This window comes from Ochotona princeps, chromosome 19 (genome assembly GCF_030435755.1).
Source record: "Ochotona princeps isolate mOchPri1 chromosome 19, mOchPri1.hap1, whole genome shotgun sequence".
NCBI lineage: Eukaryota > Metazoa > Chordata > Mammalia > Lagomorpha > Ochotonidae > Ochotona > Ochotona princeps.
In genome coordinates this window covers 26,118,869-26,140,066 of record NC_080850.1, presented here as the reverse complement: position 1 = coordinate 26,140,066, position 21,198 = coordinate 26,118,869, and the positions used below count along the sequence as shown (strand labels likewise).

The 21,198-nt window shown below is 39.6% G+C and overlaps 1 protein-coding gene across 7 annotated transcripts in view; it reads left to right on the top strand.

Annotated features, from left to right (window-relative positions):
• The window catches only part of TCERG1 (transcription elongation regulator 1), a 50,321-nt gene that overhangs the window by 22,363 nt on the left and 6,760 nt on the right, over positions 1–21,198 (top strand). For 4 of the 7 annotated variants that reach the window (XR_009247196.1, XM_058677704.1, XM_058677706.1 and 1 more), the window contains 11 exons: positions 8–96; positions 2,873–3,033; positions 3,727–3,783; positions 3,911–3,977; positions 5,043–5,093; positions 6,427–6,562; positions 7,357–7,446; positions 13,403–13,521; positions 17,940–18,090; positions 19,967–20,131; positions 20,362–20,544. Coding sequence is in view for 6 of the 7 variants with exons in the window: in XM_058677704.1 (XP_058533687.1) it covers positions 8–96; positions 2,873–3,033; positions 3,727–3,783; positions 3,911–3,977; positions 5,043–5,093; positions 6,427–6,562; positions 7,357–7,446; positions 13,403–13,521; positions 17,940–18,090; positions 19,967–20,131; positions 20,362–20,544 (1,269 nt within the window). In the remaining variant the exon portion in view is untranslated. Of the gene's footprint in view, positions 1–7; positions 97–2,872; positions 3,034–3,726; positions 3,784–3,910; positions 3,978–5,042; positions 5,094–5,339; positions 5,370–6,426; positions 6,563–7,356; positions 7,447–13,402; positions 13,522–17,939; positions 18,091–19,966; positions 20,132–20,361; positions 20,545–21,198 lie in introns of all 7 variants that reach the window. The other 3 variants (XM_058677707.1, XM_058677705.1, XM_058677703.1) reach the window with 2 other exon arrangements.

The following is a 21,198-nucleotide window of genomic DNA, read 5'->3' as shown; positions in this document are numbered from 1 at the left end:
CTTGTAGGAGCCCAAAGAGGAGGAGATGACTGAAGAAGAAAAGGCTGCCCAGAAGGCAAAACCAGTAGCTACTACTCCTATTCCTGGTACTCCATGGTATGTGCTCAGCTTAAGTAACCATTTTTTGTTTTTCCAAATCATACATTGTTGTTGCATGTTTAGAAGGAAAAGATGCTTTTGACAAGTGTTCTTATGTTGACTTTATGTCTACTAAATGTTTGTTGTATTTGGAGTGTGCATACCTAAAATTGTTAGCAAGTATCTTCCTTTCTTTTGGTACCCTCTGTTAATGGTTTAGCTTATGCACATCTCTGCTATGTGGTTATGCTTGTGGGATTATATAAGTTACTTATTTGAAAGGCAGAGATAGAGACTAGAGAAGACTTCATCTGTTGATTCACTCTGCAAATGGCTGCAGTGGTTGAGGCTGGGCTGAGCTGGAATCAGGAGCCAGGAGCTTTTTGTCTCATATGAAGTGGTGCAAGTACTTAGGCCATCTCTTGTTATTTTCCCATGCACTTTAGCAGGGAACTGGAATGTAAGTGGAGCAGTTGAGACTCAAGCTGGCACCCATATGGGGTGCTGGCCATACAGGCAGAGACTTCATGTGCTAAGCCACAACCCCTACAATACTTAGGGAATGAAAAAGTGCCTGTATTAGTTAGGATAGGATTAGTCAGATTGGTTAGGATAGGATTATATAGGAAGGAAGGATTTACCACTTATTCTAAGTTAGTGTTGCTAATCTGTACATTTAACGTTTCCATTTCTTTTGAAGTTACTGTGTCGTCTGTCTTTGGTGAGGAGGATCCATTTGAGACTAACTCCTTTAGAGCTTCTGGCTTTTCTACTGTGACAAGATGCTTTGTTCCTCTCATGTGTTTCCTGTCTCAGAGATAGCACAAGTGTAGGAGCTATGGAATTGATGCTGTGGGATTAATTAGTATTTCTAGGCTTCTTTGGTAAATGCAGGTGGAAGATACGTGTAAAGGTGCATCATGACTAAATCATTACTTGCTATTTTTTGAAAGATTTATTTATTTATTTTTAAGATTTATTTATTTTTATTACAAAGTCAGATATACAGAGAAGAGGAGAGACAGAGAGGAAGATCTTCCATCTGATGATTCACTCCCCAAGTGAGCCACAACGGCCGGTGCTGCGCCGATCCGATGCCGGGAACCTGGAACCTCTTCCGGGTCTCCCACGCGGGTGCAGGGTCCCAAAGCTTTGGGCCGTCCTCGACTGCTTTCCCAGGCAGGCCACAAGCAGAGAGCTGGATGGGAAGTGGAGCTGCTGGGATTAGAACCGGCGCCCATATGGGATCCCGGGGAGTTCAAGGCGAGGACTTTAGCCGCTAGGCCACGCCGCCGGGCCCATATATGGTTTTACTAACTTGGTGAACAGAAAATAATCTTGGGGACAGATATTGTATGCAGTACCTTGCGGTGCTACCTGCGGTGCCTACATCCTGTGTCATCCGTCGGAGTGCCAGTTAACAGTCTGCCTGCTGTGCTTGCAGTCCTGGTTCCTGCGGCCGTCCCCGGGCAGGCAGCAGAGGACAGCTGCAGTGCTTGGCCGCCTGCCACCAGCTGGGAGGCCTGCGCAGAGTTCTGGGCTGCTGGAGTTGGCCTGGTCACAGCCCCGAGTGAGCCGCTGGGTGGAAGTGTTCTCTGTCTTTTGATCTCGATTCCTCTGTCTTAAAACAGATGAAAGTAGTCAGCCTGTTCATTGAAAAAAAAAAAATTACCTGGATATCTAATTGATCCAGAAATGAAAGTGACTAAGATAGTCTGTGTTTAGAGAACCTGTCCTGAGTTGTGGTTTTCAAAAAAAAAAAAATCATTTTCAGTTTGCTTGCCTTTTATTTTGGGTTTATTTATGCTTCCTTTTCTGTTTTTTTAGTGTATTGCTCTGCCGTTTTGTTTTGTTTTGTTTTGTTTTGTTTTGTTTTGTTTTGTTTTGTTTTCCTAATGTAAGCATTGAAAGCCGGGTTTCCTCCGAAACTGGGAGCAAGGAGTGTCCGCTAGGTCTCCTGTGTGAGTTCAGAGACCCGAGACTTTGAGCCATCCTGCACTGCTTTCCAGACCGTTAGCAGGGAGTTGGATGGGAAGTGTAGCAGCCAGGAATCAACCTGGCACCACCCTAGAAAAAAAGTTTAATATCTGATTATTTTTTGCATTGTAGGTTCTGTCAAATTTCAAAATGTCTCTCATCTTGGGCTTGCCATCTGTTAATGACCTTTGGATTATTATTTGGGTGGCAAATTTCTGGTTTCTGTTGCACCTGCAGCTGCCCATGGTTTGCTATCATGTTAGTCTGCAACTCAGGACCATGTCGGGGCAGAACTGTGAGCCAGGAAAAGGAGCGTGTAAATGCTTCTGTAAACTTTATCTCTGCATCTTCCCACTTATGTGACCATTGTAAAACTTGACAGAGGCCTCACGTTTTCTTTTCTTTTTTCTTTTTGCTGAATTTCCTACTTGTAATTACTAGAACAGGCCAAGGTGCCATCTAATTGGTGCGTTTCTTTAGCTATTGTACCAGAGGTAATCAAGTCCTAAAGCTTCTAAGAAAGTTAATGTGCCTTTGGTTTGTTAAACTACAACAAATCAACACTGTATTCTTTCACTGGAGTGCAATGGTTTGTTTTACTTTTGAATTACTAAGAGCTTTATTATTTGCTGGCTTAAAAAAATTCATTCTTTATGATACTTTAAAATTTAGTGCTCTCAAATTGGGTTTTAGTAATGGCATTTCCTTCCTTAGTATCCTGCCTTTTTTGTTTTTGACAGGTTGACAGTGAAAAAACAAATGTTTATGCATAAAACAAATTCTGTGACAGAAAATTATATTTTGGATTAATTCCTAGGTGTGTTGTTTGGACCGGTGATGAGCGAGTCTTCTTTTATAATCCCACCACTCGTCTTTCTATGTGGGATCGACCTGATGATTTGATTGGAAGGGCGGATGTTGACAAAATTATTCAGGAGCCCCCTCATAAAAAAGGAATGGAAGATATGAAGAAACTCAGTAAGTTTTAAATGAGGATCCATCCTCCAATTTTAACGTTCTTTTAGTATTTTGATAGAATATATGAGAGCCATTCTGGATTGATTGCAAGAGTTTGAATATAAAAATTGAGAATTTGAATAAGATTATGCTAAGGTATATGTATGCTTTTAACTTACTGTCCCTGTCAACGTTTTATTAATCTGAGATGTTTGTACTATCATTGCTTTTCAGTTGTTATACTACTAAACTACCCCTCAGTAAGCCTGTCAACAACTTTGTGACTAGCTGTTTGTTTTCTGAAATAATCAACATCTACATAGTATATTTTAGTATTTTTAGTGCTAAGTACTTTTAGTATTTAGTGCTTTTTAGTGTTAAGACTTCGTAAAAATACGAAGCTCGATGCTTTTGATTGAGATGATAAGCTTTTTTTCTAGGAGCATAGACAGGCCTAACATTTAAGATTGTCTAAAAGACGATCTGCATTATGTTCTAACAACATCTCCGTATATTGAGTCCGAACGTTGGCACGTGATTTTTGTCATTGGACTGGTGGGATTGATTTTTTAGAGCTCCTGCCCCTTTATTATAGAAGACTAATAAGCCAATCATTTAATAGTTCTGTTGGAATGAATACTGTTTGTTGCCGTTGAGAAGATTCTGTAATGTATTTGCACCTGGTTATAACAACATTGGAAATGTGTCTTCCAGGACACCCGACCCCAACAATGCTGTCCATCCAAAAGTGGCAGTTCTCTATGAGCGCAAGTAAGTGAACTCAACTACAGACTGCTTTTACTTCTGTGAAAACAAGTATTTTGATAGTGGGGATTCATGTCTAAATTCGATGGTTACTTTATTTTTGTTCAGAATTTTATTAAATTTTATCTTACAGTTAAAGAAGAACAGGAATTAATGGAAGAAATTAATGAAGATGAGCCTGTTAAAGCAAAAAAACGGAAGTAAGTTATGCATATACTTTGTGGTTCCAGGTAGATTTTTCATGCAAAAGTCGGCTAGATCATAATCAGTTTATGATTGGGGGAGGTAGCTGTTATGTATGTTGTCAGCACAGAGAAGTCATGATTGCTCTCTTAGGCCTGATGTTAAATAGCATTATTTTAAAAAGTAGACATGGTGTCCCTTCTGTTGCTAGATTTGTAAGAGATTTGGTTATTCAAGTGTGTATCAGAAAGCCAAATGACAACATAAGAATTCTTTTCAGAAATTCATTAGATCTAAATTCTGTTAAATAAATAGGAAGTTTTCATCCTAATATAGATGCGAGTAGACACCACTCAGAGAGCTCATAAAAACTTAGACATGTCTTTTCGTATACTTTCCTCGTAGTCCTTGATTTTATAGTCATTACTGCCTGGTAAGATGGGAACCCATAAGCTTAGGAGGTGGGTGGTGTAGAGAAAGACTGCCACGGGTGGACGAATTGGCTTGGCCAGTGCTCTAGGAGTGGGTAGAATGTGAATGTTACTTGTTGTGGAGGGTGGAAGGTTGGGTTAGAGGGTGTGGAGGTGGGGGAGGGGAGGGAATGGGACCATTATTTAGCAGCAAAAAGGAAAGTTTGAGTCATTAGGAACTAGCGTCTTTTAGTCCTATGAAAAGGACAGATTGAATGCAGCCAAATTATGGCAAGGGAATGAGTACAACAACCCCTGTCAAGGGTGATTCTTTTTTTAAAAAAGTTTGCTTATTGGTAACAATGTTAAAGAAATTAAAGCACTGAAGAGAATCACCCATAATCTATCACCTTGACACAGCTATTCTCATTTTTGCAATTGACTTTTTAGTTCTTGATCAAATGTATAAGTATTTTTATTAGTAGTGATCAATTTTTTGTTCTTTTGAAAAATTTTAGAATAAAAAATTTGTTTTCTTAACTGTTACATGACTGTATTCATTCTGTTTATGTACCGTAATTTTGGATGTTCCTACAATGTTAAACTTTTAGGTTGTTTTTAATTGTTTGTTCTTATAGACAACTCTGTAAGGTTTTTAACTGCTTTTATCAGGAGAATGTCAAAGAAGCCCTTTATGTGGATTGCCCGAGCTTCTCTATTTAGGTACAAAGCTAAAAGCCTATTTTTTCCTGGCTTAGTTTTTCTTTTATTTCTTTTATTGAGATAGATAGTGATAGTTTGTATTGTGACATTTTCATTTAGTGTAATTCTATAAAAGTTAATTGTTTTTGTTAGTTATATTTCTTGGATGTCTTTTAACTTTATTTAAATAGTTCTTACATAGATTATGATAAGAGGATATATTGTTTGGCAAATTGCTTTTACCTGTTTGTTTTGTGCATATCTTAGGTCACAGACTATCTCGCTAAGTTCCTGCAGGTCACGGACTATGTCTTCTATTTCTTTTGACTTATTCCCTAAGTTGCTAATTACCTCTCACATTTGTGGGTTAGCCTTAGTTCTGTGTAATATTTTGGGCTACCTACAGTTCTGTATGTAATGTTTTTAAATTTCTAGACGTTTTACTTTACTAATTCCCTTAAGTTTGTATAGGGAATATGAACCAGTTTTATAAAGTAATGTATTCTTAGCAGATCATGTTTAAGAAGGAAGATCTGCTAAAATATTTTTGGACTTTTTTTCGTGAATGGGCCTTTTTTGTAGCAGATGTGTTTGAGAGGTGACTTGATACAATGTGGTCTCACTGGAGCACCACCCAGCACCAGAGTTGCTCTTAGCCCCAAGGTGCATTTTTGGAGGAACAAGAAGTAGTTTAGCCATTGATGAACAATTCTAATTCCACCTAACTACTCCTGGGCCCATGTTGCTCTCTGGGACCTGTCCTTCAACTTAAATCTCAACTTACCACCCAGAAAGTGAGTAATAAAAATGTCAGGTAGGTAAGGTATATCTGTCTCACATATCCCCTTGGCCAAATCTGAAATTATTTGAACTTTATTTTCCAATGTTTGAGAATATTTAATGCCAATTTTTATGAGCTTTTAAAAATATTTTATGTGTTCCTAATGTAAAACACTTTTAAAAATGCCATTTTTTTCTGTATCATTTCAAGAACTAAAAAAATGATATTCTGTGCTGGTTAATTTTAACACATAGCTTTACTGCAATGCTAGATAAGCTTTTTCTTTTAGTAAAATAATTCACTTTATGTATAGACAAGGGTCAGGGGAACCTAGCCAGTTAAAGGTATATAGATTTTCCTAACAATGTAGCCACTGTAACATTAGAAACTGTAATTTTATGACGATGATACAAGTTGTTTATCCCTTAGAGTTCATTTGAGATCCTCAGTATAATTTGTTTTTTGCCAAAAATATGCTGCTCAGTAGTGAGTCTTGAAAATTCCATTAAGATTGTTAGTAAGATTTGTTATTAATATCTTGTTAGTTGATGCCTTATGTTTTATCTTTTGTAGGAGAGATGATAATAAAGACATTGATTCGGAAAAAGAAGCTGCCATGGAAGCTGAAATTAAAGCTGCCCGAGAAAGGGCCATTGTCCCTCTGGAGGCCCGAATGAAGCAGTTCAAGGACATGCTGCTAGAGAGAGGGGTCAGAAAACAATCTTTGGGGGAGATATTTCTGTTTTGTATAAGTAATATAAATATGTCTTGCTAAAAGGTCAAATCTCAGGTTAGTGCTCATGTTATGGGGGGGACAAGGGAACCTGTCACGTTACTGTACTGTGTTGGAAAACAGCCTTTCTCTTGATAATTCAAATCATATTTAACTAAATACCATTTTACTACCCTTTTAAGTACAAATAACATTTAATACTTTTTGAGTCATTAAATTTTGGTGAGTAATATAAGACGAGTATTAACATTACAGAATGGCGGACTACTCGGGATAGGTAAGGTATATATGATTCTTCCTTTCATATCTTTTAGTTAAAGGACAGCGGATCATCTGTGTTACACTTGGGTGCTTACTTGAAAAGCAATTTCAACCTTTTAGTCATTCACAGATTCATTTAATAAGTAAAATTGTGCAATTTCAAATTATAACATTGTTCATGAGTTTGAAGCAAGTATGGGAAATCAAAATGCAGATCTTCCAAAGCTTTTTCTGATGTTCCGATTTTTTAAATGTCACGCAGTAGTGGTTATTTTAATGAGTAATTAAGTGTGTTATTTGTATATAACATAGAAATGTTCAGAGCCAATTAGTGTGGGAATTTGCTGCTGCTAGCCTCCCACTGCTTGTCATGTATTAGTGATGGCAGCGTCACTATGGTTTTTATGTCTCCTTTATAAACAGATGTCCTGTAGATTTCAAGCAAAATTATGACCTTTATGTTTTGAGAACAAACTTAATTATGAGGCAATACATTTTTTATTTTAAAGGTTTCTGCCTTTTCAACATGGGAGAAGGAGTTGCATAAGATAGTGTTTGATCCTCGATACTTACTCCTCAATCCTAAAGAGAGAAAACAGGTAAAAGGAAAATAGCAGTAAAACATATATCCTTTGTCAGTGTGTTTTCTAAGTTGTAAGGAATGAAGTGCCAGTCTTTATTCCTAAAACAATACTTCACAGTCTTGTGTCTTGGCATATAGTCATGTATATGTTTGTGTGTAGACATTTATATTCTTATACTTTTGCCCTTAAGGACTTGGCTGTTGTTGCTTGAATGTTTTGTCATTATGCCTTATACACATTGAAGTTATGTATAAAGTGGTTTTTAAAATTTGTTTTAAATATATACATCAATTCACTTTTTGTGAAAGCAGTGATGCAGATGTAGAGCAAAATAGAAGATGTAGAACTTGATCTGAAACTCCCTAAGAGATAAGACCACTGAGCCTTGGTTCATAACATGTGTGTTCTTTTGTTGATATGTAATACTCAAAGACATGACACTAAGTCCATCCCAGTGTGTGCTAAACTGTCTGTTTTTGTCAGAGAATGAGCAGTGCTTCCGGTCTCTGAGCAAGAATTGCACTAAGTAGAGTTAACCTTTTTACTGAGTTCATTGCGGTCACTCAGTGACACATGTCTTGTGATGATTGCTTTTTCCTCTCTAACATTATAATAGTGCTAAATTACGTGATTGTTTGATTATCTGAACTTTCTGACATTGATCGCTATAGCAGGGGGACTTGAACAACTTGGCTGTCGTACTGTTGAAATGAATGATTTGTTTTGCTCCCAGTAGAGTGCTGCTTTAGTATTTGTAATAGCTGGAAAGGTTCTCCATGCTTTATGCTATTAGGCCTATGGGTCTAAGCATAGATTTTGTTATTTTAATTTTGAGGATTTTAAAATTTATTTTAAAGCGTTAAGGGCTGAGAGGGAGAGACAGAAAGAGAGATCTTCATCTGCTGGTTCACTCCTCAGAGGGCCAAAATGGTCAGGCCTAGGCTGTGCAGGAGCCAGCAGCTTCATCCGGGTCTCCTACATGGGGCCAGGGGTCCAAATATCTGGACTGTCTTCAGCTGCTTTTCCCAGGCAGTTAGCAGAGAGCTGAAATGAAGAGGAGCAGGACATGGACTGGCCACCCACCGGGCTGCTGGTGTCTCATGTGGTGCCTTTACCTACTGTGCTGCAACACTGGTCCGTGTCATGAGTTCTAATCAAAGAGATTTAGAGTTCTAGATGTGTTTTAATAGCTGTATTATAAAGGCATGACTTTTCACATACATTTGTAAATACGTTTCGAGCTTTGTAGCCTTTTTTTTTAATAAAAAGTGCATAATTGTCTCATTTTCATCTCCGCTTGATGGATGGTGTGTCAAAAAGCCTGTCATAATTCTTTCTCCTTTTTAAACTTTGACATCAAATCAAGTGATCTTACTTAAAAGAAGATAGTGCTTCCATCTCGCTTAGGTAACATGGAGGCTTTGTTTTTAGCCTGTGACATCCTGACCTACTCGGTCCTGTCGGCCTCTTGTGGCTTGTGTTCGTGTGTCCATTGGAGCCATGGTGGGCTGGATCTTCATTAAGTCAGGCTCGTTTTGCTATTTGTTCTTCCCTCTGATATCTAAGAACCATCTCGTGCTTTTTGTACTTTCTGCAATGCCCTCATATCTGAATTATCCATGGTTACTTATCTGCTTGTCATCTGTTGCTTCCTAACAGAATATAAGTCGTGCTCGAGACAGGAACTTTGCATTGTTAATTACTGCAGAAGTTGTGTGTAAATGATGCCTAAGCTGAATATCCCTAAAGATTTATTTTTAAATTTTTATGACTTTTTATGCAGAAATTCGTGTTTGAGTGAAATCATAAGTTATATTCCTTTTCAATTTTGGAAACAGTGTGTAAGCTGATAATGTATAGCTTCACAGTGCAGGTATATAAAAATGCTAAGGTTTTCATGCCTTTGAAGTGGAATTTTTTTCTTAGAGGCATAAAAGGTGAACATTTGATATTTGTGTTCTAAATAATGTATTTTTTTTTTAAAGATTTATTCATTTTATTACAGCCAGATATACACAGAGGAGGAGAGACAGAGAGGAAGATCCTCCGTCCGATGATTCACTCCCCAAGTGAGCCGCAACGGGCCGGTGCTATGCCGATCCGAAGCCGGGAACCAGGAACCTCTTCCGGGTCTCCCATGCGGGTGTAGTGTCCCAAAGCATTGGGCCGTCCTCAACTGCTTTCCCAGGCAACAAGCAGGGAGCTGGATGGGAAGTGGAGCTTCCGGGACTAGAACCGGCGCCCATATGGGATCCCGGGACATTCAAGGCGAGGACTTTAGCCGCTAGGCCACGGCACCGCCGGGCCCTAAATAATGTATTTTACATTATGATTTTCCTTATTTAATCCTATATAGAAGGTTACATACATGGTCAGAAATGTTCTTACTTGTTATGAGAAAGTTTTAATTTAGTAACATTTTTTTAGGCCAAGCTGTTTTCATTTAGGGTGTAAGCTTTTATGTAGGTGGTAATTATTCAGGAACCTCAAAATAAGTTGTCTCTTATTTCAAAGTAGACTTTTAAATACACTTCATATTCTGAGCTTTTTAACACTAACACTGTTTCAGCATGGTAATATATTACTGACACAATTATGGAGGCATTTAAAAATTTTGTACAAAATTGAATTAAAGGTGTTTATTTTGATGCAAGCAGTATTTGGAAATCCATGCATAGTTTTTGTTTTTTGACTCCACATGATTACTTCGTGTAGAGGTGGTGGATGTCGTATGAAGGCCACCAAATCATTTGGTATGACCCTGCCAAAGCAACCACAAGTGTGATTTTAAATTCAGAAAGTCTGCTGCAAGATAATTTTTAAGTTGATTAGTTTGTATGGCTCATGTTGTTACAAATATCCAAAGAGCCCTTGGTAAAGCAAAGGCCTGCCACCCCTTCCTTGGATCAAGAACTGTGCCACTGCATGCAGCCCAGGAGCCGTTGGGAATGCCCAGGCTGCCCTTGGAATACATCTTTTTGCTTTCACTTATAAACATGGGCAGGAATTTTTTCAGACCTGCTTCCTCTCGTAGTATTTAATATAACATTTTGGATATTAGGTAATGTTACTTAAATTCAGAACAAGAGGCCGAATGTCCGGTGAAGCAGGGTGCGACCTCTGAGAAGCGTGGCAGTGTAACTGCAGCTTCTGTGTCTCCGGGGTAGAAGAGGGCTGCTGGAAATTGTTGGTTTTCTGTTTTTTGTGTTTTGCTTTGTTTTTTTAGATTTATTTATTTTTATTTAAAAGGCAGAGAGACCTTCCATCCACGTGTTCACGTGATGGCTGCAATACACAGTGCCGGGCCAGGAACGTAGTTTCTTTGGGTTCTCCCGCTGTAGGTGCAGCAGCCAGTGGACTTGGGACATGCATTGTTGCTTTCTCAGGCACGTAAGCAGGGAGCTGGATTGAAAGTGGAATAGCATTGACTAACTGGCACCCACATGGGATGCTGCCTTCACAGGCAGAGGTTTAATGTACTATACCACTGCGCTGGCCCTGTGTTTTAGCTTATTAAAAGTAAACTAATACGAACTCCCTATGGTTTTACATACAGCTTAACAGTTTGGGGAGTAGGAAAGTATGATTTGAAACAGAATTTGAAAATTATTGTCTTTCTCCTTAGAAGTAGAAATAATTTAGTATTTATTGCCGTGTCATATTTGGAAGGTGTATAAAATCGTACGTGTGTTGAGCAGAAGATTGGTGGGTAATTATAGATACTTCTGCATAGCTTTGAGGATCGGTGTGTATATTTCCCCCAGGACTTTCTGAGTGACTAGTCTACACTGGTTGCAAGTGCACCTTCTGCACAGCTTTTTCCTGAATATTTCTTTCGTCTCTTTTGCTTTGGGTGGGTAGATGGGGAGCTACCTGGACCCTGCTTTGTAAATCTTCCATCCTCTTTGCTTCTTATTAGAATGCCTGTTGTTAATTTTCTGAAGATTTACATAATTTAAAAATATTTTTTAAAGATGATTTGGAAAGGCATAGTTACAGAAATAAAAATGAAAGGCGGATTCGATCTTCTGGTTTGTTCCCCAAAAGGTATAGTGGCAAGGGCTGAGCCAGGCCAGAGCCAGAGCTCTGCTGAGTCTCCCTGCTGGGTAGCAGGAGCCCCGACACTGGCGCCGTCGCTTGCGCTGCTTTCCCAGCTGCGTCAGCAGGAAGCTGGATCCACGCACAGCGGCTGGGCGTGAGCCTGTGCCTTATTATGGGGTGCTGCTTGATCACTGCTCGCCCCCAAAACAGCTTTTGGTTGTAAGTCTTTTTCCCTCAGGGTTTTGGAGGTACTGTTCTGCTGCTGCTTTTAAGTGTATGTGTGTGTATGTGTGTGTGTTTTGTATGTAAAGCTTCTTTGTAGCATATCAATCATCTCTTAGTCCTTGGTGTCATGTGGACATAGTAAAGGGGTACAAGGTTTTTCTTACTTTATGGTTGCAAAACTTAGTTTTACAAGGTAGAGGGTTTTTTGGTTGTTTTTTTTTTTCCTCTCATTTTCCTTTTCTGGAATAGTCTAATTTCATTTAATTCTTGTTTTTATTTTCTGTTTAGGGTCCTACTGTTTTTTTTTTTGTTTGTTTGTTTTGGTTTTTTAAATGTTTGTTTTATTTGAGGAGTTGAGTTACCAAGCAAGAGAGCAGGAGAGGCAAACAGATCCTCCGTGCGCTGACTCACCTTCCAAGTGGCTGCAGTGACTGGAGCTTGGCTGGTCCAAAGCCAGGAGCTTCTTCAGGTTCTTCCACATGGGTGCAGGAGTCCATGTGCTTGGGGCATCTTTTACTGCTTTCCCAGACAGTTGGCAGGAAGCTGGGTTGAAAGCGGAACAGCGCGGACTGTGGGATTGTGGTGCCATGGAGAGAAACCTTTTATTTGCTGGTTCTCTCCTCAAATGGCTGTAGCATTTGAAAGCCACAAGAGATTCATTCCTCCAAGCGTCCTCTGTGGATGCAGGGGCCAAGCACTTGGGCCGTTTGCTACAGCTTTCCTAAGCACCTTAGCAGGGAGCTGGATTGGAAGTGGAGCAGCCAAGACTCCAGCTGGTCTCTGTATGGGATGCTCCCTATGTGCTGTGCCACAGCGCTGTCCCCCACCCCCCAAGAAAGTTAGATTTAATTTTCATTATGAAATTTATTTCATGATCTTTTCTTTTACACAGAGTTTTCAAGATACTCTTGGAATATACAAAATCAACGACTTTCTGACCTTGGATACCAGTGCTTTGCTCTAGAGAATAGCTCCTGGAATCCAGGAATGAAAGTGTCCAGCAACATCAAGTTGCAGATGGGATCCACATTTAGTGATTTAGCTGTTCTTAGTGGTCTTTTTGCGAGTATTGCCTTATTGTGGCAGCACCCTACCCTTCCGTTGTTGCTGTGGCTCTGTCAGTCCTGAGCTCTGTGATGATTGGGTGCTTGATTTTTTTGGTTTTGGTTTTCTCTTTGCTAATGTGGATGCCAGGTCCTGTTCAGCTCCCTCGTATCTGTCATGAGCTTGAGCATTTGTCCATCTGCTTTCAGGTTCCAAGTTGCTGTTATCCGTCTTATTCCTTGTCTTTTTGGATTTTGACCTATTTTAAAAAGTTTTTCTGCTGTCACTTTTAATAGAGTTTAAAAAGTGGGGAAAAGCTATTCAGTTGATCATCTTGACCAGTGGCCATTAAGTGAGGGAAAATACAGAAGAGGCAAGGCATGACTGTATTTCTGAGAATAATAATATTACTTCAAGGAAAAATTGTAGATCCCATACTTTTTTTTTTCTAAAATGGATTTGAGAGAACTGATTTGTGCATTTCTAAATGGCTTAAAATGAGTCATAATACTTAGGGATTTATATTGTTATTTGTACGGTGTATATTTGCATATAATTATCTATAATAATGTTTTCCTGTTACAGTTTGAACAAAGGCATTTTTGATGTTGAATTGTCTGTGTTACAGGCTCACTTGTCTAACTGTATATGTTTGTGATAGGTGTTTGATCAGTATGTAAAGACCAGGGCAGAAGAAGAACGCAGGGAAAAGAAAAACAAAATAATGCAAGCTAAGGAAGATTTCAAAAAAATGATGGAGGAAGCCAAGTTCAACCCAAGGTATGTTGGAATCCACGGTTCATTACCTTCCGAATTAAAGGGTGTGGTGTTTTTCTCCGAAGATCATTTTTGTTAAGACATAAGGGGAGTTTGCAATATTTGTGGAAAATGAAAGATCAGTTTAAGTTTTGTGCAGAAAAGTTTTGAAAGCCTTGCTTTGTTTTTTTATTGCTCAGATTTCCCATGAGCTTTTTGAAGATCCCTTGTATACGTGGATTTCAATATTTTTTGAGGTGCCCTTATTTTCAGACATTTTGAAAGCCATGCTTGTGGTTAAGTTGAACTATCTTTTGGGTATTTGGACATGAAAAGCTCTTTATATGATTATCAGTTTCTACCTTTAAATTTTTTTTTTTGTTGAAATAGTTCCTTTAGAGGAACACTGGATTCTCCTAGAAGCAGCCTTGGTTAAATGTTTCACTGTGAAAATAGATTATGTGTAAGAAACTGAGAAATGATAGAAAATTTGTTCCTCTCTCTATTATTTATAATAAATTGCAGAGGGAAGGCAGAATTTATCAAGATAATGACAAGTCTTTCATTTCAGAATTTTTTGAGTACTTAGATAAATATTGACCATAATATTTTATTGTGGTCACATATCTGTTGTTCATATTGAATTAATGATATCTGATGTGAATAATACTGATTGTATACGATATATTAGATTCTCATTTTGGCCAGCACGGTGTAAAAATAATAGCTGTTAGTTGTGAGTGGTACTCTTATCTGTCTAGCCTTCTGCTGGCATGAAATTTATATCAGATGGCATGTGTATCAGTAAGTCTTGGCTGTTCAGCTTCCAATCCAGCTTCCTGCTGACTGACCTGAGAAGGCAGGAGCTGGTGGCTCAGAGTGCTAGGGCCCCTGTCACTCAGGTGGAGCTTCTGGTGGCCGGTTCCAACCTCCCCTGTCCTTGACTGCTGTGGCTATTGAGGAGGTAAACCACCACAGGATCCCTGTCTGTCCCCCTCCCTTGTTCCCTCCTGTTTGTAGCCGTGCCTTTCCAATAAATGAATGGATTTTTAACAGTGTGCTAAATATAGGTGTGCTTATTTTGAGAGTATATTTTTGATATGTTAAATGCAAGCTTTAAACCCTGAGAGTTCTTTTTTAAAAACAGCAGTGCTCAGGGTTGTTTCAGGCCTGATGTTTGTATTTAACCTGATGGAAGTTTCTGACCGTTCTGGAGCTCTAGTGGTGGTTTTCGTCAGGTTGGGAAGTCTTGGGCCTGGTGTGATGCCTCGATTGGCTGCAAGCACTGCCATTCCTTACAGGCACCGGTTTGTGTCCCGGCTGCTGCACTTCGGATTCAGCTCTCTGCCCGTGACCTAGGAAAGCAGCAGAGGAAGGCCCTAGGCCTTGGATCCCTGCGCCTGTGTGGGAGACCTGGATTAAGCTGCTGGCTCCTGGCTTCAGACGGGCTCAGTTCTGGCCTTTGCAACCATTTGGGGAATGAACTAGTGAATGGAAGATCTTTCTGCCTCTGCTTCTCCCTATAAATCTGCCTGTTAAATAAAAATGAGTTTAAAAAAATAAGTTGGGAAAGCTTTTACATATGTTTTTAGAAAGATTTACTTTTATTTAAAAGGCAGAGTTACAGCATGCAGAAAGAGGTCTTCCGTCCTATGGTTCGCTCTGTAAATGACCGCAGCGGTCAGAGCTCAGTCGATTCAAGGCAGGCGCATCCTCTGTGTCTCCCATGTGGGTGCAGGGGACCAAAGACTTTGGCCATCCTCCTCCGCTTACCAAGGTTGTAAACAGAGCTAGATTGGCAGTGCAGCCGCTGGAACACATACTGGTGATGAAACAGAGTCGGTAGGCCCCAACTTCTTATGTTTTTCTGCCCGTATGCGCTGTTTTTAGATTACAATTACCTGTATATTCACATGTACTTGAGACTGTTCTCCTCCTCCTTAATCTGTTTTGTTTTTCTTTACTCTTTTTTGATCTGATTTTAAGTAGTTGACTTTATTTTACTCTTAACTCCTCTCATGTTAAGTCCATCCAGTTATTAATTTATTAATGTGGGAGTTAGAGATCTTCTATGGGCTGGTTCACTCCCCAGGCGAGTGCGGTAACAGGTCTGGGCCCGGAGGATGGCAGAAGCCAGGAGCCTGGGGAATTAGAGAGAGAGGAAGAGACAGAGATCTCTGTCTGCTAGCTCACTCCTCAGAGTGGCCACAGCAACGGGCGGAACCAGGCCACGGCCAAGAGCCAAGAGCTTCCTCTGGGTCTCCTATGTGGATACAAGGACCCAAGCACTTGGCCCATCTTCTGCTTTCCCAGGTGCATTAGCAGAGAGCTGGATCAGAACTTGAACCTGCACCTATATGGGATGCTGGCATTGTATTGTGCCAGGTTCTTGCACTTGTTTAATTCCTTGAAATATGATTGTAATAATTGCTATTAATTTATTTGTTGAAAGGCAAAGCAACAGACAGTGAGAGAGGTCTGACATTCACCAGGTGGTTTCATAAATGGCTGTAATAGCCAGGGCTGCACCAGGCCCAAGTGCGGAGCTTGAAACTCAGTGAGAGTCTCATGGTTGCCGACCTGGTTCCTTGAGTTGTTACCTGCTTGCCTCCCAGGGTGTGTGTTAGGAGGCAGAATCAGAAGTAATGCAGGACATGAACTTGACCTCAGGTTAACAATATCATGGGATGTGAGTTTCCCTCTAATGGTTGACTACTAGTACATATGTACGTACGTATGTGTGTATGTATGTGCTGTGAATCTCATGTTTCTTTACTTAGGTAGTAGTGCCTTTCAGTTGACGAGAGTAGCCTTTCATTCCAGAAGGCAGTTCAGAGGCCTGGAGTGGTAGCCTAGTAGCTAAATACTCTCCTTGGTTCTGCTGGGATCCCATTTGGGTCTCGGTTTGTGTGCTGGCTGCTCCACTTTCCATTCAGCTCTCTGCTTGTGGCCTGGGAAGGCAGTCGAGGATGGTGCAAGGCCTTGGTACTCTGCACCGGCATGGGAGACCTGGAAGATGCTCCTGCCTTCAGATGGGCATCAGATTGGCTGAGCCACTTGGGGAGTAAACTGCAGATGGAACACCTTTATCTCTGTCTCTCCTTCTCTATATCTGCCTTTCCAATAAAACAATAAAATGAATTTTAAAAAGCAGTTCAGTTATACTGGCATCTTAATTCTAGATGTGGTATTCATGCTTTATTCCTGTTCTCTGTAGGTGAAATGTGTTTTTTTCAACTTCTCAACTCTCTTGTGGGTCTTAAACAGACTTTGCTGGCTTGACGCTTCTTCCTTCAGCACCACTGATCGCTCTTAACCTCCTTTGATTTTCAAGACACCCTCGCATGGGAAATAGTCTTTCCTTTATGGCGTTTGCTTCCTGCTGTCTTAGCACTCAAGCTCTTGTCTTCACTGTTGCCAGCTCCCTGGGGCAGATGTGCCTACTGTCCACTTTCCAGCCGTCTGCATTGTGGAGGTTTCCCCGAGGTCCAGGGGCGGTGGAGCTTTCCTCATGGACATCCATCCGGTCATTTATATCAGTCTTGGGCACTGGTTGGAACTGGTTGTCTCATGTTCCTTATGTGATTTGGTAGTTACTATAGATAGGGAACTAATCCAGTGAGAGTTAATCCATGATGCCTAGAAGCAGGACTCATTTCCTGTTAGGGTGTGCCTTGGTCTGGTTTTTGTCCCTCATATTTGAGAACTACTGAGAAAGAAATGGTTCACTTTGATTTACAGTTTGTGAGAGTCAAGCTTCTGGTAAGACCAGTGGTTCGCTCAAGGATGACCACAAGGCAAAGCAAGAAGCAAAGAAAGGAATCCCTCTTTGATATGACCAGTTCTCTCTCTTCCTTTTTTTAAAAAGATTTGTGTATTTTTATGGAAAAGGCAGATTTACAGAGAGGAGAAGCAAAGAAAGGACCTTCATTCACTGCTTCACTTCCCAAATGGCCACAGTGGCCAGAGCTGAGCTGATTTAAAGCCGGGAGCTTCTTCCAGGTCTCCCATGCAGGTGCTGGGTCCCAAGGCTTTGGGCCATCCTCTGTTGCTTTCCAAGGCCACAAACAGAGAGCTGGATGGGAAGTGGAGCAGCTGGGACATGAACTGATGCTGTATGAGATACCGGCACTTGGAATTGAAGGATTGGCTGGTTGAGCAGTTGCTCCAGTTCCTTGAGCCCTTAAAGAACTGCTGTCCAAGGGCAGGCTCCCAGTTTACTCACAGACCTCCCACTGGGCCCAAATCCTAGTGCCATAAGCGTTTAATTCGTTAACCATTGACGTAAGAGTGAATTCAAACAGCTGCATGGATTTGGGGAGTGGGAACAAATTCAGTGTCTCTGGCACAGATTTTTGCTAGGAAAATGGTATCTTCTACTGTATTTTTCTGCAAGCAGAAATAGCTCTATCAAAGTTAGCACACTTATTATTTTGTTTCAGAGCTACTTTTAGTGAATTTGCAGCCAAACATGCTAAAGATTCGAGATTCAAAGCAATTGAGAAGATGAAAGATCGAGAAGCCTTGTTTAATGAGTTTGTGGCAGCCGCACGGAAGAAAGAGAAAGAAGATTCGAAGACCAGAGGTGAGAAGGTAAGGTGCTTTTAGCTCCATTGGTGTGATTAATGTGAGTGGGAAAGACCAGTATAGTGCTGTTTCTAACCTCATTTGTTGGGATATGTAACTTTTTATGTAATTTTTATGTATTCTGTCATTTTATTTCCATAGTGCTTATGCTGGTACACTAAACTACATATTTACTCTAAATTTTATTAAGACGAATTTCCGGGTAGCCCAGAACCTCTTATTAGGGCTGTCTGTTCCATGGTGACTGCCAAAGGTGAAGCTTCTTTATAGGTGGTGACATTTGAATTTCAAAGAGCTTCTCTCTCTCTCTCATTTTCTCTCTCTCTCTGTTTTTTCCCTCTAAAAAGTAGTGTTTTAGTGAGTTATAATCTTGGAATAAACATATCTTACATATAAAGTATTGCTTATTAGAATTAAAGGTCAGCTATTAAAGATTAATGAATTCAAAATGTCATTTGGTAGCAGCGTCAGGGGCAGAGGCGCTCACCACTGAGAGGCGGGAGCCCTGCTCTGTCCACGGCGCTTGGTGATGGAGAAGAACCTCTGCAGCCCAATCAGCCCGACATTTAGAATCGCCATCTGTTCCAGAAAAATCCTGTTAGGAGATGTTGTTAGAGAAGCGGTACTGCTCACTGGGGAGAGGCCTCTTCCATTTAAAATTGCAACAGCATTACTTGAAACAACTTCTGACAGAAATATTTTGAGTTAGAATTATGTTAAGGGATTTTTACAATAATCAGGTTTAAGAAATAGTTTGTACTATAAGTTAAATGTTTCTTTTTGTGTTTATAATTTCTTTCTCTGAGCACTTTCTGGGTAGTTTTTATATATTGTTATATATAGATATATAGATATCTAGCCTAGTATAATCAGCTTTATTTTCATTTGATTGTGAAATTTTAATTCTTTGCATTATAGGCCTAGCTTTATATCATTACTAAATAAAAAGGGAATTTCTAAGCGAAGCTTTCTCAGTCAGTTTAAACAATACAAAGTAATAACTAGAACATCAAAGCAGACATCTGTAAAGTAGGGTTTAAGTTTAGTAGACTTTATATTCACATTTTGTTAATGAAATGTTATTGCTTTCAAAGTATGTGGTGTGTTTTCATTTAATCATTATTGCAACTGTAATTATAACTATGTAAATATTATACAGTTACAAGCTAGAGCCAGAGAACTATACTCAATTTCATTTCTTTCATTTCTTGACTAAACTATCTAGACACTGCAGTCAGCTGTTGTGGTAAAGCTTTAAAAATGACTGCCTGCTGAGTTAGAAACCTGTGGAGAACAATTACTTGTGGTGCAGTCTGGTTTGCTAAGTAGTGTTTTCAAGTGAAACAGTATAATTATCATTTTTTTATAGTTTTCATCAGCAGTTTTTCATCTTGCAAAAAATCCCCTGAATTTGTCTTACTAGACTTGTTTTTATTTTGTTTGCCAAAACAGCTTCCCTTGAGTTTTAATTAGTTATTTGATGTTGCACGCAGTTTTTGGGAAAGCACTTCCAGTGTTGTTTGTGCCATAGTTAATCCTGTATTGGCAAGTTGGGGTTTTTTTCTCTTGCTTTTTTTTTGTTTGTTTTAAGTGCAATTCCTGCTGAATTTAGGTGTTTTATTTACGTGAGGAAAGCAAGCGGGGTATGACACTTTGAATTGCAACTGGTGGTAAATGAGCTTTTTAACATTTATTTAGCTGTCAGAATAGTTCTGTACATAGCAACCTTGGTAGGCCATTTAGTCAGGTTTAGCAGCAGCATCCACATTGAAAAGAAGTTACGTTTTATTTTAAAGTTACCTTTTGTGTGTTATGTTCAAATGCACGGACTTTCTCATAGTATTCCCTCCCCTGCAATCCCATTGTTTGTTTTAAACTACAGATCAAGTCGGATTTCTTTGAACTCTTGTCGAATCATCACTTGGACAGTCAGTCTCGATGGAGCAAAGTAAAAGATAAAGTAGAAAGTGACCCACGTTACAAAGCTGTGGATAGTTCATCAATGAGAGAAGACCTTTTCAAGCAGTATATTGAGAAAATAGCCAAGGTAATACTATGCTTGTTCATCTATCATTCAATGGTAGAATTCTTAGTTGCAGTTAAGGACATATATTGGCTTCTGGGGGTTTGAACATTTTCTGTAGTTGGTTTGTGGATGAGGGGTAGAGTTCACTTATATTCCTGGTAAAAGCTAGATTTGAATGTATTTGCTAAGTTATTTTCTCAAAACCCTGTGATGTTATTGCTAAGAAAGATATGTCACATTTCTTTCTACAGAATTTAGACTCAGAAAAGGAAAAGGAGCTTGAAAGGCAGGCCCGCATTGAGGCAAGCCTTCGAGAACGGGAAAGAGAGGTTCAGAAAGCTCGTTCAGAACAAACGAAAGAAATAGATCGGGAGAGAGAGCAACACAAACGGGAAGAAGCCATCCAGAATTTCAAGGCTCTTCTGTCTGACATGGTATATGTGAATCTTATTCCTTTTGGAGTCATGGGTGTTGGAAATCCATTGTATTACCTTGGGAGCAGTAGATGGCGTCTTTAAATAGACGCTCAGAATTTAAGTAAATTCAGTACTTATTAGTAGTTACATTTTGGCATTTATTTACACTAGTTTGATAATAAATTAGATGTTTTGCAATTGTGAAAATTCTTGTAGACACAAAGCTTCATATTTATTGTTCTTGATAAAAGTCATCTTAAATTATTACAATACTTACCTGCCATAGTAATTAACAAAGTGTGCTGAACATAATTTAACCTTTTTCTTGATGATTTAGGGTCATCATTGTGATGATCAGTTATTGTACATGTAAATGGTATGAGATGTAGGACTGGAGGTGTACTGATCCCAGGAGATACCTTGAAACTTTCTTGAAAATCCTTCTGCCTTGCCCCTCAGGGTTGTTGAGGTATGTAGGGTTTTTTGTCCCTACACTGAATTGCCCCCAGGCTGCTATGCTGTACTACTTGTTATTATTACTACAATTATCAGTATTTGCCTTCTCTGTCACCATCTCTCCTGTATCCATTTCTCTTCAGTCTTTCAATGGAATTCTTTGTGTCACTGTTGGCTTCTGATTTCTTTCCTTGTATCTGCTCCTTTCTCTATCTA